A 22,763-nucleotide genomic window follows, 5' to 3' on the forward strand; every position below is an offset into this window, starting at 1 on the left:
TTGGTGGAGATCTTCCACTCGCTGACAAACCTCGTCAGCCGGCCTCACACCGGGGTGAATGAGCAGGGGCCCAACGTCATAGCCGGTTCAGGTTTGCTTGGGCGACAGACGGACAGCGATGGTGATCGTGGCCTATCCAACCTGGCACCCACATCAGCAACGAACCCGCTGGAATCGGTCTTGCAGTTCTTGGTCTTTTCTTGGACCCCCACGGATGGGCGTCCTCAAAGGATTTTGACCTTCTCCCGGAGGGAGACCGATCTTCGGATCGACCAGTCCTGGGTGAGGCATGGCCCTGCTCGGAGCACGGGTCAGAGGCCTTGCTCGTCTTGAGCCATGCTGCCAGCCTGCTATACTTGGATTATTTTGTTTTCTTCGAGAAGCCAAGGTATATTTCACACTCGTCCTCGTTGTGGTCCAGGCAGTATATACATTTTAGATTGTCCTCCACGAAGACGTTCTGTAGTCCGCATTTGGTGCAGGACCTGAAGAGGGTCCTTCCCTCCCTTTTCTCCGCTGCCATGGTTGGAGGGCCTGAAGTAGGCCCAAGATGGCCTTCCAAAAACGTGGACAAATAATCACCCTTGAGGGGCGCGCAACTTCACAGACTATGGATCCTTGTTGCCGGTCCATGAAGATAGGATCACAGAGGCTGAAATAGAACTTCTTTACGAAATAATTTGGAAAAAAAAGTACATAATATCTCGGACAGCAACTCAAGGACTCCCAATACTGAAGCGTGCAGTAAAAATATGAAGATGACTGCCAGAGACAGGGCTTAGGGAGAGGACTGTGTTACAAACAAGTTCTGAAGTCATCTTTGTAGTAGGTCCTTTAGTTACTTTATTGGGTTGCACGCATACAGGTTACATCAAGTACAACAGGTACAGGAGATGGTAGGCAGGATACTAAGTATTACAGGAAGAGCCCTCCTAAGTGTGGATTTCTTTTTTTTATTTTGTGCTGATCAACAGCTCAGCCCATTGCATCCATTTCTGGTTGAGCACTGTGCTTGGTCAGTCCGGTGACCGGTTCCATCTCCCCACCCGGGCCCGAATAGTGTGTGGCTCTATAAAAGTTTGGTTCTTAGTTGCCTAGCCAGCCGCTCTGAGCTCAGGTGGTTTACGAGTACTTTTGTAGGGTTTGTCACCCTCAGCTCACTGTGATGGGGCCAGAGTAGTAGTTTTCCGTCTCACATGGGTGTGAACAGCAACTCTGCTTAAGCGTGTGGGCTCTGGTATGTTTCGTGCCCGTGGCTTTCCCCTCCTGTTCTGCCTGTGTTTTACACTGTGCAGAAATTCTCGGCTTGTTGGTTGGATAAAGGGAGAAGGTGGGTGTTGTGCATGTTTCCCCGTTGCCCACCTTTCCGCTTGGTGTTTGCAGAGTTTGCGGAAGGAGGTGCGTTATATCCTGCCTCCCCATTATCTGGCCCATCTGGGTAGATTCATGTGGCTGTGATGTCGTGGAATGCACAGCACATGCTGAAGCTTGGAATGTTATGCCTTGAGGTTGGTTCCACCCAAGGACCGTTAGGGAGAGATCGTGAGACACATGAAGCCTGGGAGGTGGGAGTCAGTGGGCTCTCCATGTAATACTTAGTATCCTGCCTACCATCTCAAGTACCTGTTGTTCCCAATGTAACCTGTATGCGTGCAACCCAATAAAGTAACTTAAGGACCTACTTTAAAGATGACTTCTGAACTTGCTTGTAACACACTGTCATAGGATGGGGGTAGCATGACCCAGAGGACAGTGATTGGTTTAGAGGAGAAATACAGTTTTAAAGTGAAAGTGTAACTTTTTTCTTTTACCGAGGATACCCAACCTGACAGGGAATATTGATGAGCAAGTGAATCCATACCAAACCCCATGCTGGAGAAAAGGTTTATGTTTTTGGAGACGTAGCCCTTGATTAGTTTAGAGCAAAGGATAGTTCATTTTGGGGCTTGGGGCACCTGGAGGATACATAGCTTTTTAAACTAATATTTTGGGTTAAACAAGGTAATGGAATTCCCCAAATTCAGGGTTAGTTGTCGAAGGCCCAATCTTTGGTGCTGCCAAATAGTTTTAACATTGGACTTTTGTTCCGATACATCTAGGGAGCCAAGTATAAACTCTGCCTCCTGTATTTTCTGATTCAAGTTCTTTTTAAAAAAAATGTTTTGCAACTTGTACTTTGATGGTTTATATTTTTTATTTATTTTAATGGGCATTTGTAAGGCACTTATACATCAAGAAATTGTGTTTCATAGACAAATGAAGTGTTGTAGAGATGATACAAGAACAATCACAAAGTTTATAAATGCAAGGTTGTGGTTTTGTTGAAATACTAATTATAGAGGTGCAGTAGTTCCTGTATTCAGAAATTGGTTCTACAGGGCAGGATTGGGAATATCATGGTTTCCAAAGAATACATGTCACACAGTAATGTGGCATTCCACCCCACAGCTGGAAGCTAGCCACAGCTGTGATGAAACTACAAAGACATCTTCAAACTTACTGTAACAGAGGAGGCAAGATATTGCAGTCCAATACATAGTCTCTGCACACAGTGCTGTCTCCAGCAATGTTTCCAAGGGCCCAGACTGCCTGCAAAAAAAGTTGAGATTTAAGTGCAATACTTGATGTATTCAAATCTAACACATGATCTAACTAGCAGTTTCTCCTATTAAAGTACAACAGTACATGTTACTTGCCATAATCACTCTTGTACTGGTAGAACTTTGTCCCTCTACTCTACATTCCTAGGATGTACTGTAGGCAAGGATATAGAGCGGAACATTCCTAATCGAGCAGCAATAGGAGCCATCCTGCACCCACTGGCTTCAGTACCGCTCTCTTTCGTTCTTGCCATGATACATTTTAATAATCACAAAAATCAGGGTGGGAGATCACATTAATTTCATATTGTATTCCAGCGAAGTATCAACAATGTTTCTTAGGTTGCAAAAAAATCAATCAAAAAAATGTTTTGACCTTCTATGTTTAATTCACGTATTTTTAACAAATGTGGAGCTAAAGTAGCCAGGGACATTCTAATTTGGCATTTAAAATATACAATACAGGTGAGTACAAACCAATCAGGTGGACTGCATTTTGATAAACAACAAGTTTTGCTTTCATTCATCGGCATTTTGTGTTTTACAAATACAATGTGAACACAGAACTAATTTCAGTGAACAAAACAAACGTATATCAGTGTGTGGGGTCAACACTGAATAAGTAATGGAATCGTCAATCGTCGACACTATGGTGTTTCGGCCCAGAGACAAGCTGTTGAGTGAAGCTTATATGTAAAGGCCTTCATCAGGATGTGTAGTAGATGGTATATCCAAGTCCTGGGTTCTCTATCTAGAGCGCTATGTGGGAATAACATGGCGTGAGTCTTACCGTAGACTATCCTGTACTCATGCTATGTTATTCCAACATAGCGTTCTTTCTTTTGAGTAATAAGCATCTTGTTGAGCTTTATAAACAATGTGCTAAGTGTCTCCTAGGTCAAACCATTTCTAATCAACACCTCTCCCATTAACACACCACACCCACAAACTTTGTTACCCAATCCCGTAGTGTCTGCAGGCCCATTTCTATGAGCGTCATCTGCAAAAGGGGCATATGTAACACGTGCCACCCTGCAACTATTGCGATATTCGCAGACTTTCTGTGCTGGGCGCACACAAGAGTGGGAGGATAACTTTGAACCAGGGGAGCGGACGTCGTCAGTTGTGCTGGCTCTGAAACGAAACTTTGGGGTCTTCGTTTTTATTTTTTTCAAAGGTGCTTCACTAGAAACACTGGTGTTGCTTTTTTTTATACGAGTTTTCAATGTCAGCTCACATTCTTACAATACGCTCTTCAGTGCAGTGTGTAAATTGGGAAACAGAAACACTTCATTGCCACTGTATGACAAAGACCTGCCATTTGTCGTGAAAAGGTGTATGTATCGCGAACCAATGTTCTCATTCTCACAGTAGAACATCCCAGCACCACTTAAGAAGTCACACATGCTTCAGTTGATGAGACCCCTTCTGACCTCTGGCTGGTGACAGGAATCATTGGAATACTTCCACACTATTCTCGGGGGTATACATGAGAAAAGCACCTTGGCAATAGGGGAAAAGCCCTGCACTGCTTTCATCATAATGTTATGTTCTGAGAATTTCTAGAGCGTACGTACGCCAGAGGCATCATGGCCCTGGCCATTAAAGCATGCTACAAGGGAGCTAGAACAGGTGAGTTTTCAGGCGGCGGCGGAATACAAGATAGTCCTCAGTGGTGCGGTGGGAAGCAGGCAAGGCATTCCATGCTTTAGCGGCAGCCACAAATAAGGCCCGGCCGCCAACACAGGAAAGTCTAACCCAGGCCACTGCCACTACGTAGGCTGACAGAGCCAAGGCAGCAAGAGGGCACATAATCTTAAGTATTTCTTTTGAAGGTATTCTACTCCTCTGCCAGAGAAGGCACGATGGACAAGGCAGAGTGACTTAAACAAAACCCACTGCTCCACTGGAAGCCAGTGGAGTTGTCTGAGCAGAGGGGTAATGTGAGCCCTATAGGAGGGGCGCAACACAGGCTGTGTTCCGCAGAAGTTAAATGCGTCTTTATAAAGGAACCACGGCTGAGCTAGGTCCAGCAAGTTGCAGTAATCTACTGCACTCAGCACAAGTGCAGCTACGACAGGTGCCCAAAAGTTTTCCTGGATGTAAGGGAGCACCTTACGCAGAATGCGAAGATTGAAGTGACCACCTTTGCAGACAGCAGGAACCTGCTCATGCATCGACAGGGAGGATGTAATTTGAACCTGCAAATTCCGAACCGAGGGAGGCGGAAGAGGAAATGGCCCAGGGATGAGGGTCAAAAATCACTCGACCAGAACAAAAGGGGGGTGTTAGTGCCCACAACTAGCACCTCTGTTTGGTTTCCATTTAGCTTAAGCTACTTTGCTGTCATCCACGCCCCCAGATCTTCCAGACACTTAAGGCGGGCGGCTGTGCCAGGGTGAGTGAGATCTAGACGCAGCAGAATCTGATGATCATCAGCGTAAGAATAATAACGAAAGCCATGAGAACAAATGACGGACAGGAGTAGGCGGATATAGACATTGAAAAGTATAGGAGAGAGAGCGGAGCCCTGAGGGACACCGCAATTAAGCCTCATCGGTTTAGACCGGAAGGGAGGAAGAGAGACGGATTGAGAACAGTCAGAGAAATGACGTGAACCATCTCAGTACCTGTCCGGATAGACCGGCCGAAGATAGATGGGAGATCAGGGTGGGACTATCCACCGTGTCAAATGCGGCGGACAGGTCAAGGAGCAACACTGCTCCAACTCTGCCCTGATCCACCAGCCGAGCCATGTCGTCCATTACAGAATTAAGGATAGACTCTCAGTTTCTCTTCCTGGGCGCAAGCCCGATTGAAACTGGTCAAAGAACCCAGATGTCTCGAGGAAGGTGGAAAGGAGTGGGGATACCAAGGCTTCCAACAACTTCGAGGAACGGGAGGCGCAAGATGGGAACTGAAGTTAACAAGTGTCGCATGATCAAGAGACGGCTTACCAATGCATGTTTAAGGGTCGCAGGAATAACGCCATCCCGAAAAGAGGTGTTATCAGCGGAGGTAAGTAAGCATAGAGATCAAATCAGCCGAGATTTCTTTGAGAAGGGTCAAGGTGAGAGGCGGATTTGAGACGCCAGATTGCAGCTAGCACATCAGGCTCGGAGTAAACTGGAAAACCAGACCAATTGTTTACTAAGGGGAACAGAGTCTATGGGGTTCAGGGGTGCGGCAGTACCCACCTGAATGTTCTTACAGATGTCCTTAATCTTGGTAAGAAAGAAAGAAGAAAGGGAGTCGAACATATCTTGAGAGGGAGGAGCCTCAGGGCCAGTTTTGGTAGGAGCAGAGAGTGTACCAGCTCGAACAAGGCCCTAGGCTGGTTTATTGCCGATTCCACCTTGTGAAAGAAGAAAGCTTTTTTTTGGCGTCAGTGACAGCTTTACGATAATCTGATAGGGTAAGGCGAACGATATGCCTTGCTTCCGGGGAGTAGTCTATGTGCCACTTCCTCTCGGCTTTTCTAAATCTAAGTTTAGCACCTTTAAGCTCTTCTGAAAACCAAGGCTCAGAAGGGAGATGTTTTTGTTTACCAATTTTTAAAGGAGCAAGCATATCACCTGCTGCAATAAATGATTCAATAGACAAAAAGGATTCAATAAACAAACAAGGAGCAGGGAGGGTCCGACTTACAGTGGGATGTTAATAAGGCGAATAGTTGCTGGTTAGTGACCTTATTCCAGCTGCGTCGAGGAACAGCAGTTTTGGGAGGAGGAGTGTGCTTAGCCTGATGGATCACAAAAGGAACAAAAAAATGGTCAGATCACACTATAGGTAATATTGGCAAGATAGACAGACTGCTTGGGAGCACAGATTAAGTCAAGCGTATTGCCACGCCAATGAGTGAGATCGCTGACAAGCTGATGAAAGCCAAGGTCATCCATCAGAGACAGAAAGTTAGTGACCTGAGTAGCATTTGTAGTGTTTCCTGGGAGATTAAAGTCACCCACAATAAGGAGATTAGGGTATTTAAGTTGTAGTTCCATAGCAAATGCAGGGAATTCCAAGCAGAACAGACTATCGGTGCCAGGAGGCCTGTAGACCACCCGAACGGTCAGTGTCACAGAGGGAGTGATCATAATGCGAGCAAGGAGAGACTCCATATTAAGAGTGTGTTCCAATGCAAGCATGATCTTCAGTTGATGGAACACATAGGAACAAGGCATGTATCCCAAAAAGGCTCCAAAGTGCACAATTACAAAATGTACAGTTGACGAAGAGGCCACGTGTCGACATTCTAGAAGCAATCCGCCGAAACAGCACGATTCAACACTACTCCACAAAGCGTGCACTCCCTCCAAACCGAAATTGCCAGACATGTCTTCTTGGAGGGCATGCACGCACAGATCTTCCACAAAGCCATCACCCTCAACGAAAACTGTGCGTCTTGCCATGTTTGCCAGTTGCAGTACACAATCTAATGGGGAAAGTGAATGTCTCCCTTTCCAGTGACGCACACCCAAAGCACCCGATTGGCCCTAATCTCATTTCTATTGACCAGCATGCTCATGAACGCAGAATGTGGCACATGCCTTTTTCCAAGTACTACCAGGGCCGCGCCCCAATAAAGCAGGAGGAGTCCGCTTTCTTCTGACACACACCCTGAGCAGCACCTGATGGGACAATCGCTACAGTCCCATTTCCATAGGCGCGCATGGTGAGGTGTGTCGAATGTGCTACGTGCGGGTCCCAAAGTACGTCGAGGGCCGGTCCCCAGTGCAGCAGGAGTCCATCTTCCTATTGCCGCACATCCTAAGCAACTCATTGGACAATCCCCACAGTTACATTTTCGTGGCCGCCACCCGCAAAATCCCTGCATGTGACTTTTGTGCTGCGTACGGGCGTGGGGAATAACTTGCAACCAGGGCAGGGGGGAGTTCGTAGTAAGGGGCGACTCTTAAGAGTCTTTTTTGTGTAGATCCTTCTACATAAACACCTTTTTTTTCTGTTTTTAGTAGCCTTTGTGTTTTCTTCTAAGCACATTAGTTCAGTAAACTCTTCACTGCATCCTGTAAACGAGCAAACAAAACTGCATTGCCAATGGATGACAACAAAATGCCATTTTCTTTGAAAAACTCTGCATTTCCACAAGTAATAAGGTCATTGTTGCAGAAGAACATTCCACAAGCAGACAGAAAAGTGTACATGCTTCTGATGAGACACCTTCCTTCCTCTGGCTCGTAACATCCATGAGCAGTAGGCCATACTCTGCGGCATTATAGATGAGAAAAGACCTTGGTGGGGGGGAAAAAAGTGTCCTTATGACATCCAGCAGCCTCCTCAGTCTACGGAACAAATGTAAAGAAGGCAGGTAACCCATATACATGCCGCTGTAATAAATTACGATAACATCTACTAGTGGAAACATGGCAAGGTCTTTGCAAAGTGCATGCCTGTCGAAGAAATGGCACTCATTCACAGCATTTCACAATGCGTCCATTCCTTCCAAACTAAAATTACTGTCAAAGTTTCTTTGCAGGGCATAGTTCTGCAGATCTATTACAAAGGGATCACCTACATTCAACACAATACGTTTCGCCATGTCAGCCACCCTCAGTACCACAGTATAATGTGCAACTGTTTCACCTCCCCTTACGGTTAACCACACCCACACTACCTGATTGGCTAATCCCCACACTGCCATGGCAATTGGGCAAGGTGGTTTAAAGGGCAGATTTTGACACGTGCGCCTCCCAAAGTAGGTGCACCCCAGTAAAACTGGAACCGTCATCCTTCCCTTTGCACTATCTTCTCTGCAGCTCTACTTCATTGGGTTACTAGTAAATAGGCACACACGCATCCACCAATTGCATTAAAGTCGCCATCATCGAACACTGTTACTGCTGTACAACAACTGAAATGTACCGTTCCACATTTACAGTACAAATGTCGTGCCATTCCAAAGCACGCCCACTACAAAGTTCAATTAAAGTATGCATGATTTCTCCATCCGCATACATCCACATAGCCACCCAGGACGTGGCACGTGCAATCCTGAAAGTACTGCGTAATACACTACCTTTTCATGATCGTGAAGGTGGGGGGTGGGTGGTAAACAATATGAAACTGGGTGCATTTTTACGTGCATTAGAGCATTTTTTTTTATATTTTCTCTTTATATTCATTTGTTTGCCTGTCCTCACATTTATACAACATTCTGGTCAATGCTTCTTGCACAGTGTAAAAGAAAAACTAATTGCCAATGGTGCTCAAATAAATGCCATTTCTACGGAACCACTGTATATTTTGCGACCTCGAGTCCTCATAGTGGGTGGCGAACATGCCAGCAGTCTGCATAAACTTATGCATAATTCTGTTTTTAACACCTTCCGACCTCTGGCTGGGGACAAATTACACCGTCATGGACCCACACTGCTCTTGGTGTTATCAATGAGAAAACCACCTTGGCAGTAGGAAAAATACGCATCAATGCGGTCAGCAACCTCTTCAGGAGACGGATTAATCGTCCACACGACATGTAACCCAAATGTACACTTTCATAGTGCACCACGACAGTCCACGTTCGTGACGGATGCCACATATCTGCAAAGGCGAACCATCCCGCCGAAACTGCAGTCACCGTGACAGGCCCAGAAAGCATCAACTCCTTCCAACACGAAATTACCAGAAACCCCTCTTTGCACACAACACCTGTGCAGATGGCACACAAAGGTATCACCGACGATAAGCACTGCGCGTCTCTCCATGTCGACCACCCTCACGACACAGTCTTGTGATGCAATGGTACCGCCCCTTCCAATGAACCACGCCCTAAACTCCTAATTGCCTATTTCCCACAATTCCATTTCCACCCTGCTCATAATGGGAGGATGTGCATGTGCGCGTTCCCATCTACAGTGAGGGCCACGGCCCAGTGAAGCTCTGACAATACTACTTCCTTTTTCAAGGTCACTTTTTGCAGCACTCCCCCAATTGGGTGCTGTCACATTTCAAAACATGCATGCACCAATCACACAAAACCTCTGCATTGCACATTGTCATTTCTATACACCACTCCTTATTTAGCGTTAAACACTCTCAGAACACGTTCCGTTTGATCACAAAGCCCTTCCACCGGAAACGTCTGCTAAAGATTGCACTATTGCAGCATTCACAAACATCTAACATGCCCCCAGCACACCCTTGGCTATGCACACATTGTAACCCTTTCCACACCCACCACAACACTATACGTCCAAGCAAGCGACCACGTGGGCACCTAACATTATGCAAAAACGTCACAAACGCAGCGGCAGTTCTACCGAACTCCGCCAAACCATAAAACACCCATTCACAAAAACGTGTCACACTTAGTCAAAGCCACAAACATAGCGCAGCCTGCACCACCCCTATGCAAAGCCACAAACATAGCGCAGCCTGCACCACCCCTATGCACTACCATTCACACGCTATTGTGTCACTGCCAACCTATGCACACCACCTTCACAACATTGGGCCTACTTCAATAAATCAGCACACAGGAGAGTAACGAACCACATAAGCTGCCTTTCACCTATACCCATTCACTACTCCCATTATTACGAACTGCACCCTGTGGCCACACTACCCAACTTCTCACTGCACCATCTCCGGCCGCACACCAAATACTGTAGCATGTTCCAACTATCACCACAACCATAGAATGCACAATACACGCTTTACAGCTCACTTTTGCTGCTGTAGCACGTCGACAATGTGCTCCACACGCATTCTCCAAAGATCACCACCCTGTGCCTCATACAGTGCCAAACCTGCGTTGCTCCAGTGGGTCTGCTCCTTCCACACATTCCCCCCACCGTAAGTCAACAATACATGTCAGCATATCGCCAACTACCACTATGGACATATGCACCACTGGCACCAGCACTCCTACCCAACCTCGACACCGCAATGGACATGCACATCATTGCATACAACTGTTACCATAATGTATAAACATTACACTGTCTCCGGCACCCCTACGCCCTTTCATTCACATACTATTGTCTTGCCCACTTCCACTCAAAGGATTGTTTCACTGGCAACGGAAACACATGTTTACAACATTGCCCATACTGCAACCATTGTGCACACAGCACACTATCAAAGCACATATAAGCTGCCCTTCAATCATACCCTGTAACATACTGACAGTATACAAGCATTGCACCCAGTGCCCACAAAGCGTGACTTTTCATTGCAGCATCTCCAACCACAGAGCACCACCATGGAGCTATGCAGCAACAAATAGCAACATTTTCCATAATGTACAAACAAGGCACTCTCTCCTGCATCCCTGGACACTTTTAATCACATACTATGGACATACCCACTACCATTCACAAAGTATTGTGCCATTGCCAACCTACCCACAATCTATTTTCAACAGTGGCCTATACATGTCATCACCTCTAACTCATGCACATTGAAAAATGCATTACTGCTGTGCGTGTTCTGAAGGCCTAGGCTCTTGAATGCATGGCCATTGGCCATGCATCCAATAGACGAGGCTTTGAACACACTCACGGCAACGTAATGCCATCATGCACGTCTCCATATCAGTAACTGCGACAATCCACATAGACACCACTGCCACCAACACTGCTACCCAACCTCCTGTACACCGCCATGGCGCTACGCAGCAACAAATGGCAACAGTTAACATAATGCCCATGTGGGCAGCAACCATTTTGTACAAACGTGGCACACGAAGGTAGCAGCACATCAACCCAAATCCCCCACACCATAAACCACCCAATAAAGAACAAACGTCGCACTTACGAGAATGCACAAACATACCAAATCCTCCACCACCTCTACCCACAGCCATTCAAAGTATTGCGTCACTAACCACAACATTTTCACAACATTTTCACAACATTCAGCCTACTTCAACACTTCTGCACACAGCATAGGCCTTGAACACACCTACAGCGAAGAAATGCCACAAAGCATTTCACCAGTTCACCAACTACGACCATCGACATACACACCACTGCCACCAGCAGTCCTACCCAACCTGCGTACCTACATGTAGCTATGCATCAACAAATTGCAACAGTTAACACAATGTGGAAAGAAAACCCTCTCTCCTTCACCACTGTATGCTTTCATTCACATAATATAGGCGTACCCACTCCCATTCTCAGTACTGTGTCACTGCCAACCTACCCACATTCAGTTTGTAGCACGAACGCTACTGCAACCAATCTGCACACACTGCACCATGCAAGCACCACCCTGTACCGGATGCAGACTCCAACATGCCTCCCTGCAGTGTGTATGTTGCAGCCCTATGCTCCTCAGTGCATGCCCTACAGAGTACTGGCTACGGGCTTCAGCCATGTACCCAATAGTGTAATCCTTCCACAGACCCACCGCACCTTCATTCACCCATGAATGCCTCCATGTGCCCAACTACCACATTCCATAAGCAGCACACTGCCACCCGCACTCCCACCCAACCTATGTCAAGTGTCATTCACTCCCCCATCTGCAAATGACCTTCCACCACGAAAAGTTTCCCGCAAACAGGTTGCGGCAGAAGCCAAGGGACCGTTACGACAGCTACCTCCAATCACCAGAGAAAATACTAGCCTACACATGTCACATGAACCACTTCCCATGCCCAGCCATTCCCTCCCTTATTGCCGCCAATACAATGCTTACGGTACATTTTCCAGACCCTTACGCCGCCGCACTGTCTTCCAATACACCATGGCGGCTTTCCACAAAAATGTTGATGCACAGAATGATTCCCTCCAGCCAACCACCGGCCACGTCCAAACTTCTTCGACACCACGCCGTACCACGATCCAATGACACGTCTGTCCGCGGACCCAGATATCACACATTTTCTGGGATGAACATTTCAGTATTTTACAAAGAAATTACTTGTTGCATTTCTACCAAACACGCAAAAGCACACTTTCTGGCTCAAGCCCCTGGCACAAATCCGTCCAGCCATTCGGGCTGTAGCCGTGTGCAAAGTTTTTCCCCATTCAGTCTATGGGGAAAAAAAAGAAAATGGGACCCCCCTATAATTCCCCCAGCCCCCCACAAGAAACCTCACCCAACTTGGCGAAATAAATTCAGGGCCGGCTATATACTTAGTTTGGTGAGGATTCGTCCAGGGGCAGCGAAGTTATAAGCCACTGAAAAAGTGCTCTTCCTACGAGTTTAGCAACTTAACCATAACTACACGTGGGCTGTGTAATAAAAAAAAATAATATATATAAAAAATAAAGTTACTCACCGTAGTGACTACCTTACTCCTAGTCCTTAGTCCCCTTTTCTCCATACTTATGGGACATTCCTCCGTCCTGTGGGACAGGACCGGAGCACTTTGAAAAAGCAGCAACATTTTCCAAAACTGTCCCTTTCATCTTAACGCGGGGTACCACCCACGGCTTTAACCCCGCCCTCCTTAGCTCCGCCCAGCGCATCGGCCATCAGTCCTTTTCTATCGCCATTAAGCAATAACAGAGAAACCTTATTAGAGGGGACGGAGGGTGGGCGTATGGAGGAAAGGGAATATGGCCTAGGAGTAAGGTAGTCACTACGGTGAGTAACTTTATTATACTCCTATGTCCCGTCCCCTTTCCTCCATACTTTTGGGAGAGTCCTAAGCACTCCTCACTGGAATTACGGGTGGATGGAAAACTCCTTACTGAAAAAGGTTTTTGAGCACAGCCTGGCCAAACTGAGCATCAGCTCTCGAGCTCAGATCTAAACAGTGGGGTTTACATAAAGCTGATGGAGAGGCCCATGTCGCCGCTTTCGCAATGGTCTCCCAGGGGACGTACTTTTGAAAAGCAACTGCAGCTGCTTTTCCCCGTACCAGGTGTGCATGAATCCCTTTAGGAGGTTGGAGGCCCTGAACAGTGTAAGACTCCATAATACAGGCAGCAACCCATCTGGAGATAGTTGCTTTGGAGGTCTGTTTTCCCTGTGGATTACCAAAGGTCACCAATAGTAGAGAAGAACTCCTACATTTAGATGTTCTGTCCAGATAGAACTTAAGAGCTCTTCTAACATCCAGACAATGCAGAACCCTTTCGGCTTCCGAAGCCGGGTTTGGGAAGAAGACGGGCAAGGAGATTTAGTTGAAAATCCGAGACAACTTTCGGTAGAAAGGAAGGATTCGTCCTCAGGACAAGCTTATCCTTGTGGAAAACCAAGAAGGGATGCTCCACAGACAAAGCCTGGAGCTCACTCACACGTCCTGCCGAAGTCCCGGCAACCAAGAAAGACACTTTCCACGAAAGGTGCTAAATATCTACCGTAGCCATTGGTTCGAAGGGCTTATGGCACAATGCCGTAAGGACCACGTTCACATCCCACGTCGGATGCGGTTTGCGAACAGGAGGGTAAAGACGCATTAGACCCGCAAAGTGCCTTTTAATCACTGGATTTGATAGTGAAAATGAGCACTGGTCCGTGGATAAGTAAGCAGTAACAGCCGAAAGATAAGTCCTACATGAGAGGACATGAATGCCTGACTCCACTAGATGAGATAAAAGACAACACTGTCGATTGAAGCCACACTGGGTTCCAATTGTTTAGCTAAGCACCAGTGGCAGAACCGAAGCCACTTGGCACCTATACCGAGATCTCGTCCATGGCTTCATGGCTGCCTGAATAATGTGCATGTTATCAGCAGACAGGTTGAGATGTTCTAGAGATCTGAAATCAGGCGCCAAGCTGAACGATTGTGGGGAGGGGTGCCACAGCTGCCGATCTCTGGTGAAGCAGGTCGGGAACCAACGGAAGCCTGATCGGTGAACACACCGACAGATGCTGAAGCTCTGAAAATCAGAACCTGGCAGGTCACGACAGAAGGAGCAGAAGAACAGTTCACCGTGTTACTCAGTTTGCAAATTGTCTGATGATTGAGAGGCAGGGGTGGAAAAGCATATGCCCTCATATTGTGCCAGGGAATCTCGAGAGCATCCCCCCAGAGAGGAAGCTCCCAGTCCGTTCCTGGACGCATAGAGAGCAAGTTTCCTGTTGTCCGTCGTTGCGTATGAGGTCCACCTCGGGACTGCCCCGACACTGGAAGATTTGTAAGAGAAACTCCGCCTTCAACTCCCACTCATAGCCGACCATTGGTCGTCGGCTGAGCATCCGCAGAAACATTCAGCTGACCTGGAATGTGTACGGCACCAGCCAGATTCCCTGCTGCACCGCCCATTCCCAAATCTGAATGGCAAGATCCACAAGAAGAGGGGACTTGGTACCACCCTGCTTGTGGATGTAAAACATGGATACCACATTGTTCGTGCGGATACGGACCACCTGGTTGACAATGACCAGCCTGAACGCCTTGAGCGACATGAAGATCGCCAAGAGCGCCAGGTGATTTATATGGAGGAGCTTGTCTTGGGGCAACCAGAGATCGGAAACTTGAAGATCCAACGTCGCACCCCACCCCAGAAGGGAAGAGTCCGTTGTGACTCATCAGTGGAACGGTGTCCTGAAAAGCCGCACCCACTGACAGATTGCCAAGAGACGACCACCAAAAAAGGTGCGCTCTCATGAAAGCTGGAATCAGAATCATTTTGGAGTCTGGGCCCACAGCTTGACGGCAAGAACTCCGAAGAGCCAACTGTGTCCGCCTCATCTTGAGCCGAGCAAGAGGAAGAGCCAAACACAAGACCATGACGCCCAGAAGCCTCTGGAACCACCAGGCCCACATGCTCTCCGACTGCACAAAGACCTGACAGGTGGCTACCAGATCCGCCACTCTGTCCCCGGTCAGGTATACCCTGCAGTCGATCGTATTCCAGCCAAAACCCAGGAAAATGAGGTCCTGAGAGACCATCATGGAGGATTTCCGCCAGTTCACCAACAGCCCAAGGTGGAACAGGAGCTGGAGGAAAGACTGAAGATTGTTCGAGGCCTTCATAGGTTAAGGACTGCGCAGCAGCCAATCGTCCAAATACGGATACACGTGGCTACCCTGAAGCCAAAGATAAGCTGCGATAATCAACATCATCTTAGTAATGACACGCAGTGCCGAGCTGAGGCCAAAAGGGAGCACTCTGAACTGGAAGGAACAAGTTACTTACCTGTAACTGTTGTTCTTCAGCATGGGTCTGGCATGGATTCACGTGCTCATGAATATTCCCTGTCGTTAGGCTGGGAATCCTTGGTAAAGAAAAAAAATCAGTATCAGTTTCGTTTCTGATCTGTCTTTCTTAGTAGTAACCAATCGCTGGTCTCTGGGTCATACCGAAAACTTTTTGTGCGGTCCACGTAGAACTTCATCGCTCTAGCTACATCCAGTGAGTGCAAAGTCCTCACCGGCGGGAACGATCAGAACAGTCCCTTCATAAATTCCTTCACCAGGCGATGAGACCACAGGGATGACCGTCCCGTAGTTCTGGTGTTACAAGAAATCGCTGAAAGATGGATCTTGATGGAGGCGTGAGCTAGCCCCGCCTTGGCCAGCGACAGCAGGTACAGCAGCACTTGGGGGGAGGGGGCGAGGCGTAATTCGCAGAGGGTTAATCTTCTGTGCACGGCACCAGACAGAGACCCTCTTCCACTTATGTGCGTAGCACTTCAGAGTTGAGCACGCCCTGGCCTTTGCAAGCACCTCCTTGCAGTCCGCCGGGCTATCATACCCTCCAAACTCTAGTGCTGCAGGAGCCAGGCCTACAAGTTAAGCGACTCCGGGTCGTGATGGAGGATGGCGCCTCCTTCTCTGGAGAGAAGATCTGCGTCCGTCGACAGTTTGACTGGGGGGGACGCTGACAAGTCCAGAAGGTCCGGGAACCATATCTGTCTCGGCAACGCTGGTGCGACGATCATGCTGCACCGGGACCTCTTGAGTTGGTTGATGAGTCGGAGCAGCAACGGCAACGGAGGGAACGCATACAGGAACAGGCCGTCCCAGGGGAATGAGAAAGCATCGCCCATGCTCCTCGGCTGGGGAAACCTGCTGGCAAACCTCTGGCACTTGGAGTTTGTTGCCGTCGCAAACAGGTCGTACTGGGGTTTGCCCCATCGTTGGAAAAATCGATCCACTTGATCCTGACGCAGCTCCCACTCGTGGCAGGAGCGCAGCTCCCTGCTGAGTGAGTCGGCGATTACATTCTTTATTCCTGCTAGATGGAAGGGCACCAGAAACATCCCCTGGGTGACGGCCCAGTGCCACAGATCCTGGGCCTCGGCTGGGGATCTGGTGCCTCCCTGCTTCCGGATGTAGAACATTGTGGTGGTGTTGTCAGTGAAGATCCTCACCACCTTGTTCTTGAGGGACGGGAGAAACGACCTGAGGGCCCAGGACACTGCTCGGAGTTCCAGGATGTTGATGTGGAGTGACCTCTCCTTCAGGAGCCAAAAGGCCTCTCACATGCAGATCTCCAATGTGCGCTCCCCATCCCTCCAGGGAGGCATCCGTCGTCACAGTCTCTTGATGTACCGGGGTCTCAAAGTCCTTGCCCGCCGCGAGATGCGCGCGGGTGCCCCACCATCGAATCGCTTGGCGGAAAACCTCGTTGAGCGGGATCTTGTCTTCGAAGCTGCCCGTCACTTGTATCCAACGGGCGTCGAGGAACTCTTGTAGAGGACGCATCCGTAGCCTGCACAGGTGCACCAGGTAGATGCATGAGGACATCATTCCGAGCAGGGACTTGATGGATCTCACCCTGGCCATGTCCGTGGCCAGCAGGCGCTGCACCTTTCCCAAGATGGCCTTCGTCCTCTCCTCTGACGGCGAGGCCAATCGCACCACGGTATCGAGCTTGGCTCCCAGAAACAGTGCAACCTGCGACGGGACCAGGTGAGATTTCGAGTAGATGGAGAATCCCAGATCCGCGAGTAGTTGGACAGTCTCCGTTGTGTGCTCGACGGCGAGTTCTCTTGTCCTTGCACGGATGAGCCAATCGTCCAGGTAGGGGTAGACGTGGATCCCCCCGCAGCCGCACCGCCACTGGTGCTGGGCACTTGGTAAACACCCCGAGTGCCGACTTCAGCCCGAATGGCAGGGCATTGAATTGGTAGTGCCGCCCTTAGACTACGAACCTGAGAAACTTTCGGTGTCCTTTTAGAATGGGGATGTGAAAGTAAGCATCCTCCAAGTCCAGCTACGATAGGAAGGTCGCCCTCCTCCAGCTGTCCCAGCACGTGCTGGAGGGTGACCATCCTGAACTTTTGTGCCTTGATGTATTTGTTTAACCGCCGCAGGTCCATGATGGGGTGCCAACCGCCTGTCTTCTTTCTGACGAGGAAGTACCTCGAGTATACTCCGGAGCCCCGGGACCTCTTCGGGACGAGCTCGATGGCACCCTTCTTGAGCATCGCCCCTTACCTCTAAAAGCAGTTGAGGGACATGATTTTCCTTCCTGGCCACGGGAAGAATGCGGGGGGCACTTCTTTTGAAATTCGAGAGTGTGCCCGTGGGCCAGGGCATCCAGCACCCAACAGTCGGCGGAGATGGACTCCCACACGCTGACAAACTTCGCTAGCCAGCCTCCCACCGGTGTGCTCAGGTGGGGGCCTGACGCTACGGCCGGTTCAGTCCTGCTTGGAGGCGGCCTTGCCGCCGACGAAATCTTCCTGACTTGCCGCGTCCTCTGTAGGTCTCATGCAACGAGGAGCGGGCCGCCTGGCGGTACATCGAGGAGCTGCCGCCGGATCCCTTGCAGGCACCCCGTCTGCCTCCAGCGTTCCGAAAGGGCGGCCATCGTTGCAGCAACACTCCCAAGGCCCGAGTCGTCTCCGTGTCGGCCTTGATGGCCTGAAGTGACTCATCCACTGTTTTTCCAAACAGGTTGTTCCCGTCGAAGGGCATGTCCAAAACTCTGGTTTGCATGTCCTGGCGGAAATCAGTTGCCTTGAGCCATCCCCGCCGTTGAAGGCAAACACTGTTGCCCAACTGGCGGAATCCGGTGTCAGCGATATCCGTGGCCACTGTTATGGCGTGGTCCGATGCCACCTCACCTTCCTGCTGGATCTTGTGGGCCTCCGACCTCTTGTCGTCCGGTAGGAAGTCCAGCAGGGGAGCGATCTTGTACCACGGCTCCCTTTCATAGCGGGCCACAATCGCTAGGGCGTTGGCCGCCTTAATTGTCGTCGTCGCAGACGAGATGACACGTCGTCGCATGGCCTCCAGCTTCTTTCCCCTCACCGTTGGGTGAGGAGATCGAAGTTGAGGATGACACTCCCGCCACCTTCTTCTTGGCCGCCGCTGAGTTCTTCGAGAGAGCTGGAAAAGCTCGGATGCCGTGGCAATCATGGCGTGGAAGGAGCCAATTTCGTCGGGCGGGGAGGCCCGAGGGAGTGGTGATGGAAGGCCCATCCCGTCGTCACCACCGTCGTCATCCGTCCCCGTCGTGGCCGTATCCGTTCCCGTGTCATCCCTAGGATCAGGGGAAGGAGATGAAGGCTGAGTGGGCTGGAAAGGCGGGGGGGGGGGGGGGTTGAACTCTCCTCTGCTTGTTTGGAGGGCTTTCCGACAGGCTCGGTTCTGCTGAGTCGTCCGTTGGGGTTAGGGGCAATCTTGTCCTTATCTCCGTGCATAAGGTTTGGATTGCCATCAAAATGGCCACTGAGTTGTCCTGAGGCTCGGGCACTGGTTGCGACGGGCACGATGATTGCTCCTCCTCCACGGGAGCCTCGTCAGCGCCACCGTCGCTCTCTTCGTCCACCTCTTCGGGGTTCCCCCGTGTGGGACCAGACCTCCTAGAACCTCTTGTTAAGGCCCTTCATGACTTCAACCAGCTCCTCCTCAGACGCTGTATCCGTGCCCGTGACGGCCACCGCCCCCCCCCCTCTTTTTCCACCAGGGTCTTCAAGGGGGTCTTATCGATGGGCTGAAAACAGGATTCCCTCCGTAGCGGCAGGGAAACTCTGAGCCAGGCCCGCCGCGACTCCCTCGATAGAGGCCTTCACCGGGTGAATCAAGGCCTTCACCACCGTGGGCGCGCTTGAGGGCTTCACCTTGGGGGAGGGGTCACCGCCTCGCTCCCCATCGGCTGATCGACCAGGGCCTCTCCAGAAGTTTAGCCGGGTTCTCGGATTTTCTCTTCCCCGAGCCAGAGCGTTGGCTCGTGGTTGATGGCGTCTGAACGTGCTCCTTGCCTGGCAGCCAAGGAGCCCGATCCTTTGGCGCTCCCGGTGCCCACGGATTCGCAGTGCTTTGCCTTCTGTTGGGCCCCCTTCGCCGGGGTACCCTCACAGGACTTAAAAGACCGCTCAGACTTCTTCTCACCTGCTGGGCCCTTCTCCAGCCTGCTGGCGATGCGGGACCGACGATCCCTCATAGTCCGTTCCGACAGGTTCTTGCAAAACGCACAGTCCTTTTCCACGTGTGTCTTGTCTTCGTGAAGGCAGTAGAGACATCTAGAATACTCATCCTCCTTGAACATTCTGTAATCCGCATCCTGGGCAGTTGCAGAACAGCTTGGATCCGGGTGTCGAGCTTCCCTTGTCCTGGGCCATGTCCACGAGGTAGGCCTCAGATCTTCTGGAATCCTCCAAGAAGTGTAACTCGACGAAATCTTCGCCCTTGAGGGGCGTAGAAAATTCCAAAATGGGTCCCCGTTGATCGGAAGTAGAAACGGTGGAGCTTGAGACTCGAATGACCAAAAAAATTAGATTAAACTCCTTGAAAAAACGCAATAAAAGCTCGAGAGCTATAGCACGAGGACTCCCAACACTTGAACATGCGGTAAAAATCAGAGGATGGCTGCCAGGGACGGGGCTTAGGGAGAGGGCAGTCATTGGCTGGGGGCAGTATGACCCAGAGACCAGTGATTGGTTACTACTAAGAAAGACAGACAGATCAAAAACGAAACTGATTCTGATTTCTTTTTTACCGAGGATTCCCAGCCTGACGACGGGGAATATTCATGAGCATGTGAATCCATGCCAGTCCCCATGCTGGACAAGTGCTCCTCTCCCACGGAAAACCGTAAGTATCTCTGATGCGGATTCCAGATCAGTATATGCATATATGCATCCTGAAACCAGAGCAAGGCCGAGGCTTTGAGAACGTTCTCTGTGCCCTGAAAGGCGGTTTCAATAGGACCGACAAGGACTTGGCAGTCTGCATGCCATCCTTAGTTGGGTCAGTTCCACATCCGTTGTGGAATGGTAAAGTTCCTTGCCATCAAAGGGCAGGTCCAAAACCTTATCCTGCACCTCCTTCGAGAACTTGGTGGCGTGTAGCCAAGAATGACGAGAGGTGTCCACGCCAAGCATGAGGCCGCGGTGTCGACATGATGCGCCGCGGCCTCCAGCATGTCCTGTGCCAGGACCCTAGCGTCCGACAAACCCCCTCTGAAATCCTCTAGCTTTTCGGCAGGGATGTATTCCTCAAATTCCGAAAGACCTTTCCACATTTTCATATTCGATGTACCTGCAGGGCTGAATTAGCAAAAATCCTCCGTCCCAAAGAGTCAAGAAGCTAGTCCTCTTTAGCCAGAACCTGAGTACCTGTCGCGAAAGACAATGCCGCCGGTCTAGACTGCAAAGTGGCCGCTGCCACTACCGTGGAGGAGGGGGAGGACAACGCTAAAGCCACCTCTTCCGAAAGAATGGAGACTATAATGCGCATCCATTTTCTTGTTGACAAACAGTCCAGAGTGTGGTTTTTCCCAAACTTTACAGACCTTGGCCAAAACGTCCTTCTGCAAGAACAAGCCGGTATGCTCCGAAGGAGATAAGGCGAACGCCCCCGAAAGCACCCCATCCTGCGAAGCAGGTGCCTCGGGTACTGGAACATCTAGTAAACATGTCCAGCACCCGGTCATGAAAGGCTCTGACAGAGCGGGGCTGGTCATTGCTGTCCTGATCCTCTTGTGCGTCGTCCAGCAGATCCGGATCAGACCGAGTTGCATCAGGCACCACTGGCGACTTGTCCAATGTGGACAACGGAGGAAGAGTCGGGGGAGGTCCCGCCGGTAAAGGCACGTCGGCGGAATCACCGGTGCCGCAGCTTGAACCGTCGGCGCAGGCAGGCATATCTCCCTAAACAAGCCTCGAAAATACTTCTTCATGGGGTAAGAATGCATTAGTCTTTGAAACTTGCCGAAAAAGACGTCCTGCGCCAATGATTTAGGTGCAACTGGAGGAGGCCTCTCATGAGCGGAGTAATTCCAAGGACGCAAGGAAGAAGGGTGCCAAGAGGGCCCTTCCCACTGGTGTCCATGTAAATCAGGGGCGCCGATTGAGGCAGCAAGACATTGTGCGGTAGTGGCATCCGAGCATTCCAGTCGTAAACTGAATGAAAAGGATGTGCACAAGGAAAACGATGTTCACCTGACAACCCACTCCCAACAACTAGGCCCGATGGTATAGTTGTAAGGGAGCAGCCGCCATTTTGTCTGCCACTGAGGGGAACTGCAACACGTATTGAAGCGAGACAGAGGTCTCCACAGGTGGATCAGGGGTCTTCATTTTAGCCTTGATACAAGGAACCTCGGCCGAACCGGTACTGTGAGGCCTAGACTGTTTTTGAGACATGTTAACAGCCAGAGAAGCCTTCAACGCAAGGACCTCGGTATTGCCGGCAACTGAGGAATTACGGTCCAAGACCTCGCTCAGTGCCCCCTCAACAGGTCTGGTATCATCGCTTGAACGGGACCGATGAGGAACACACCTCACCGACAAAACCTTAACAGGGTTCTCAGAACTGCCAGTTACCCTAGCCACCAAACGAGGGGCCTTGGACCCGAGCCCGCTATCTAAAGCCCTACCACGGGCCTCGAACTTCTGTTCGGTACTAACAGCCCCAACAGAGGCCTGAGGGCGAGGCCCCAGTGTTTTTACGGGAAGCTCCAACCCGGGAGACCTCGAAGCAAGCTCCGGTATCCGCCACCACAGCCGAGCTGGGCCCACAAATAGCCCCCACAAGAGGGGCCTCGGATAGCAATCCGGTATCAATAGGCCCTTTACGGAGACCCTCGGAGAAAACTCTGGTACACTTGTTAGGCCCAGAAGGCACCTCAGGACAAACCCCGGTAAAAGAGCTCTTGACGCTCCTCCCAGACCGGGAAGGAGTCCCCCGGCCGGTGTTCTCTAAAAATTAAAGAACTCACCGGGCGTTTCTTTTTTTCTTCGATGAACATAAGAAAATGCAATGGGGGAGCGCGCTGGAACACCTCTTCACACCGCTCCAAATGGCATTGAAGCACTCGGACCGAAAGGGAGTCGCAGTAA

At 50.0% G+C, this 22,763-nt stretch overlaps 1 protein-coding gene across 1 annotated transcript in view; it reads right to left on the reverse strand.

The window, feature by feature from the left end:
- The window catches only part of KPNA1 (karyopherin subunit alpha 1), a 1,070,482-nt gene that overhangs the window by 456,032 nt on the left and 591,687 nt on the right, over window positions 1-22,763 (reverse strand). Inside the window, exon 7 of the mRNA XM_069635818.1 lies at window positions 2,501-2,589. Within this exon, the coding sequence (XP_069491919.1) occupies window positions 2,501-2,589 (89 nt within the window). The remainder of the gene's footprint in view (window positions 1-2,500; window positions 2,590-22,763) is intronic.

This window comes from Ambystoma mexicanum, chromosome 7p (assembly GCF_040938575.1).
Source record: "Ambystoma mexicanum isolate Mex_15411 chromosome 7p, UKY_AmexF1_1, whole genome shotgun sequence".
Lineage (NCBI taxonomy): Eukaryota > Metazoa > Chordata > Amphibia > Caudata > Ambystomatidae > Ambystoma > Ambystoma mexicanum.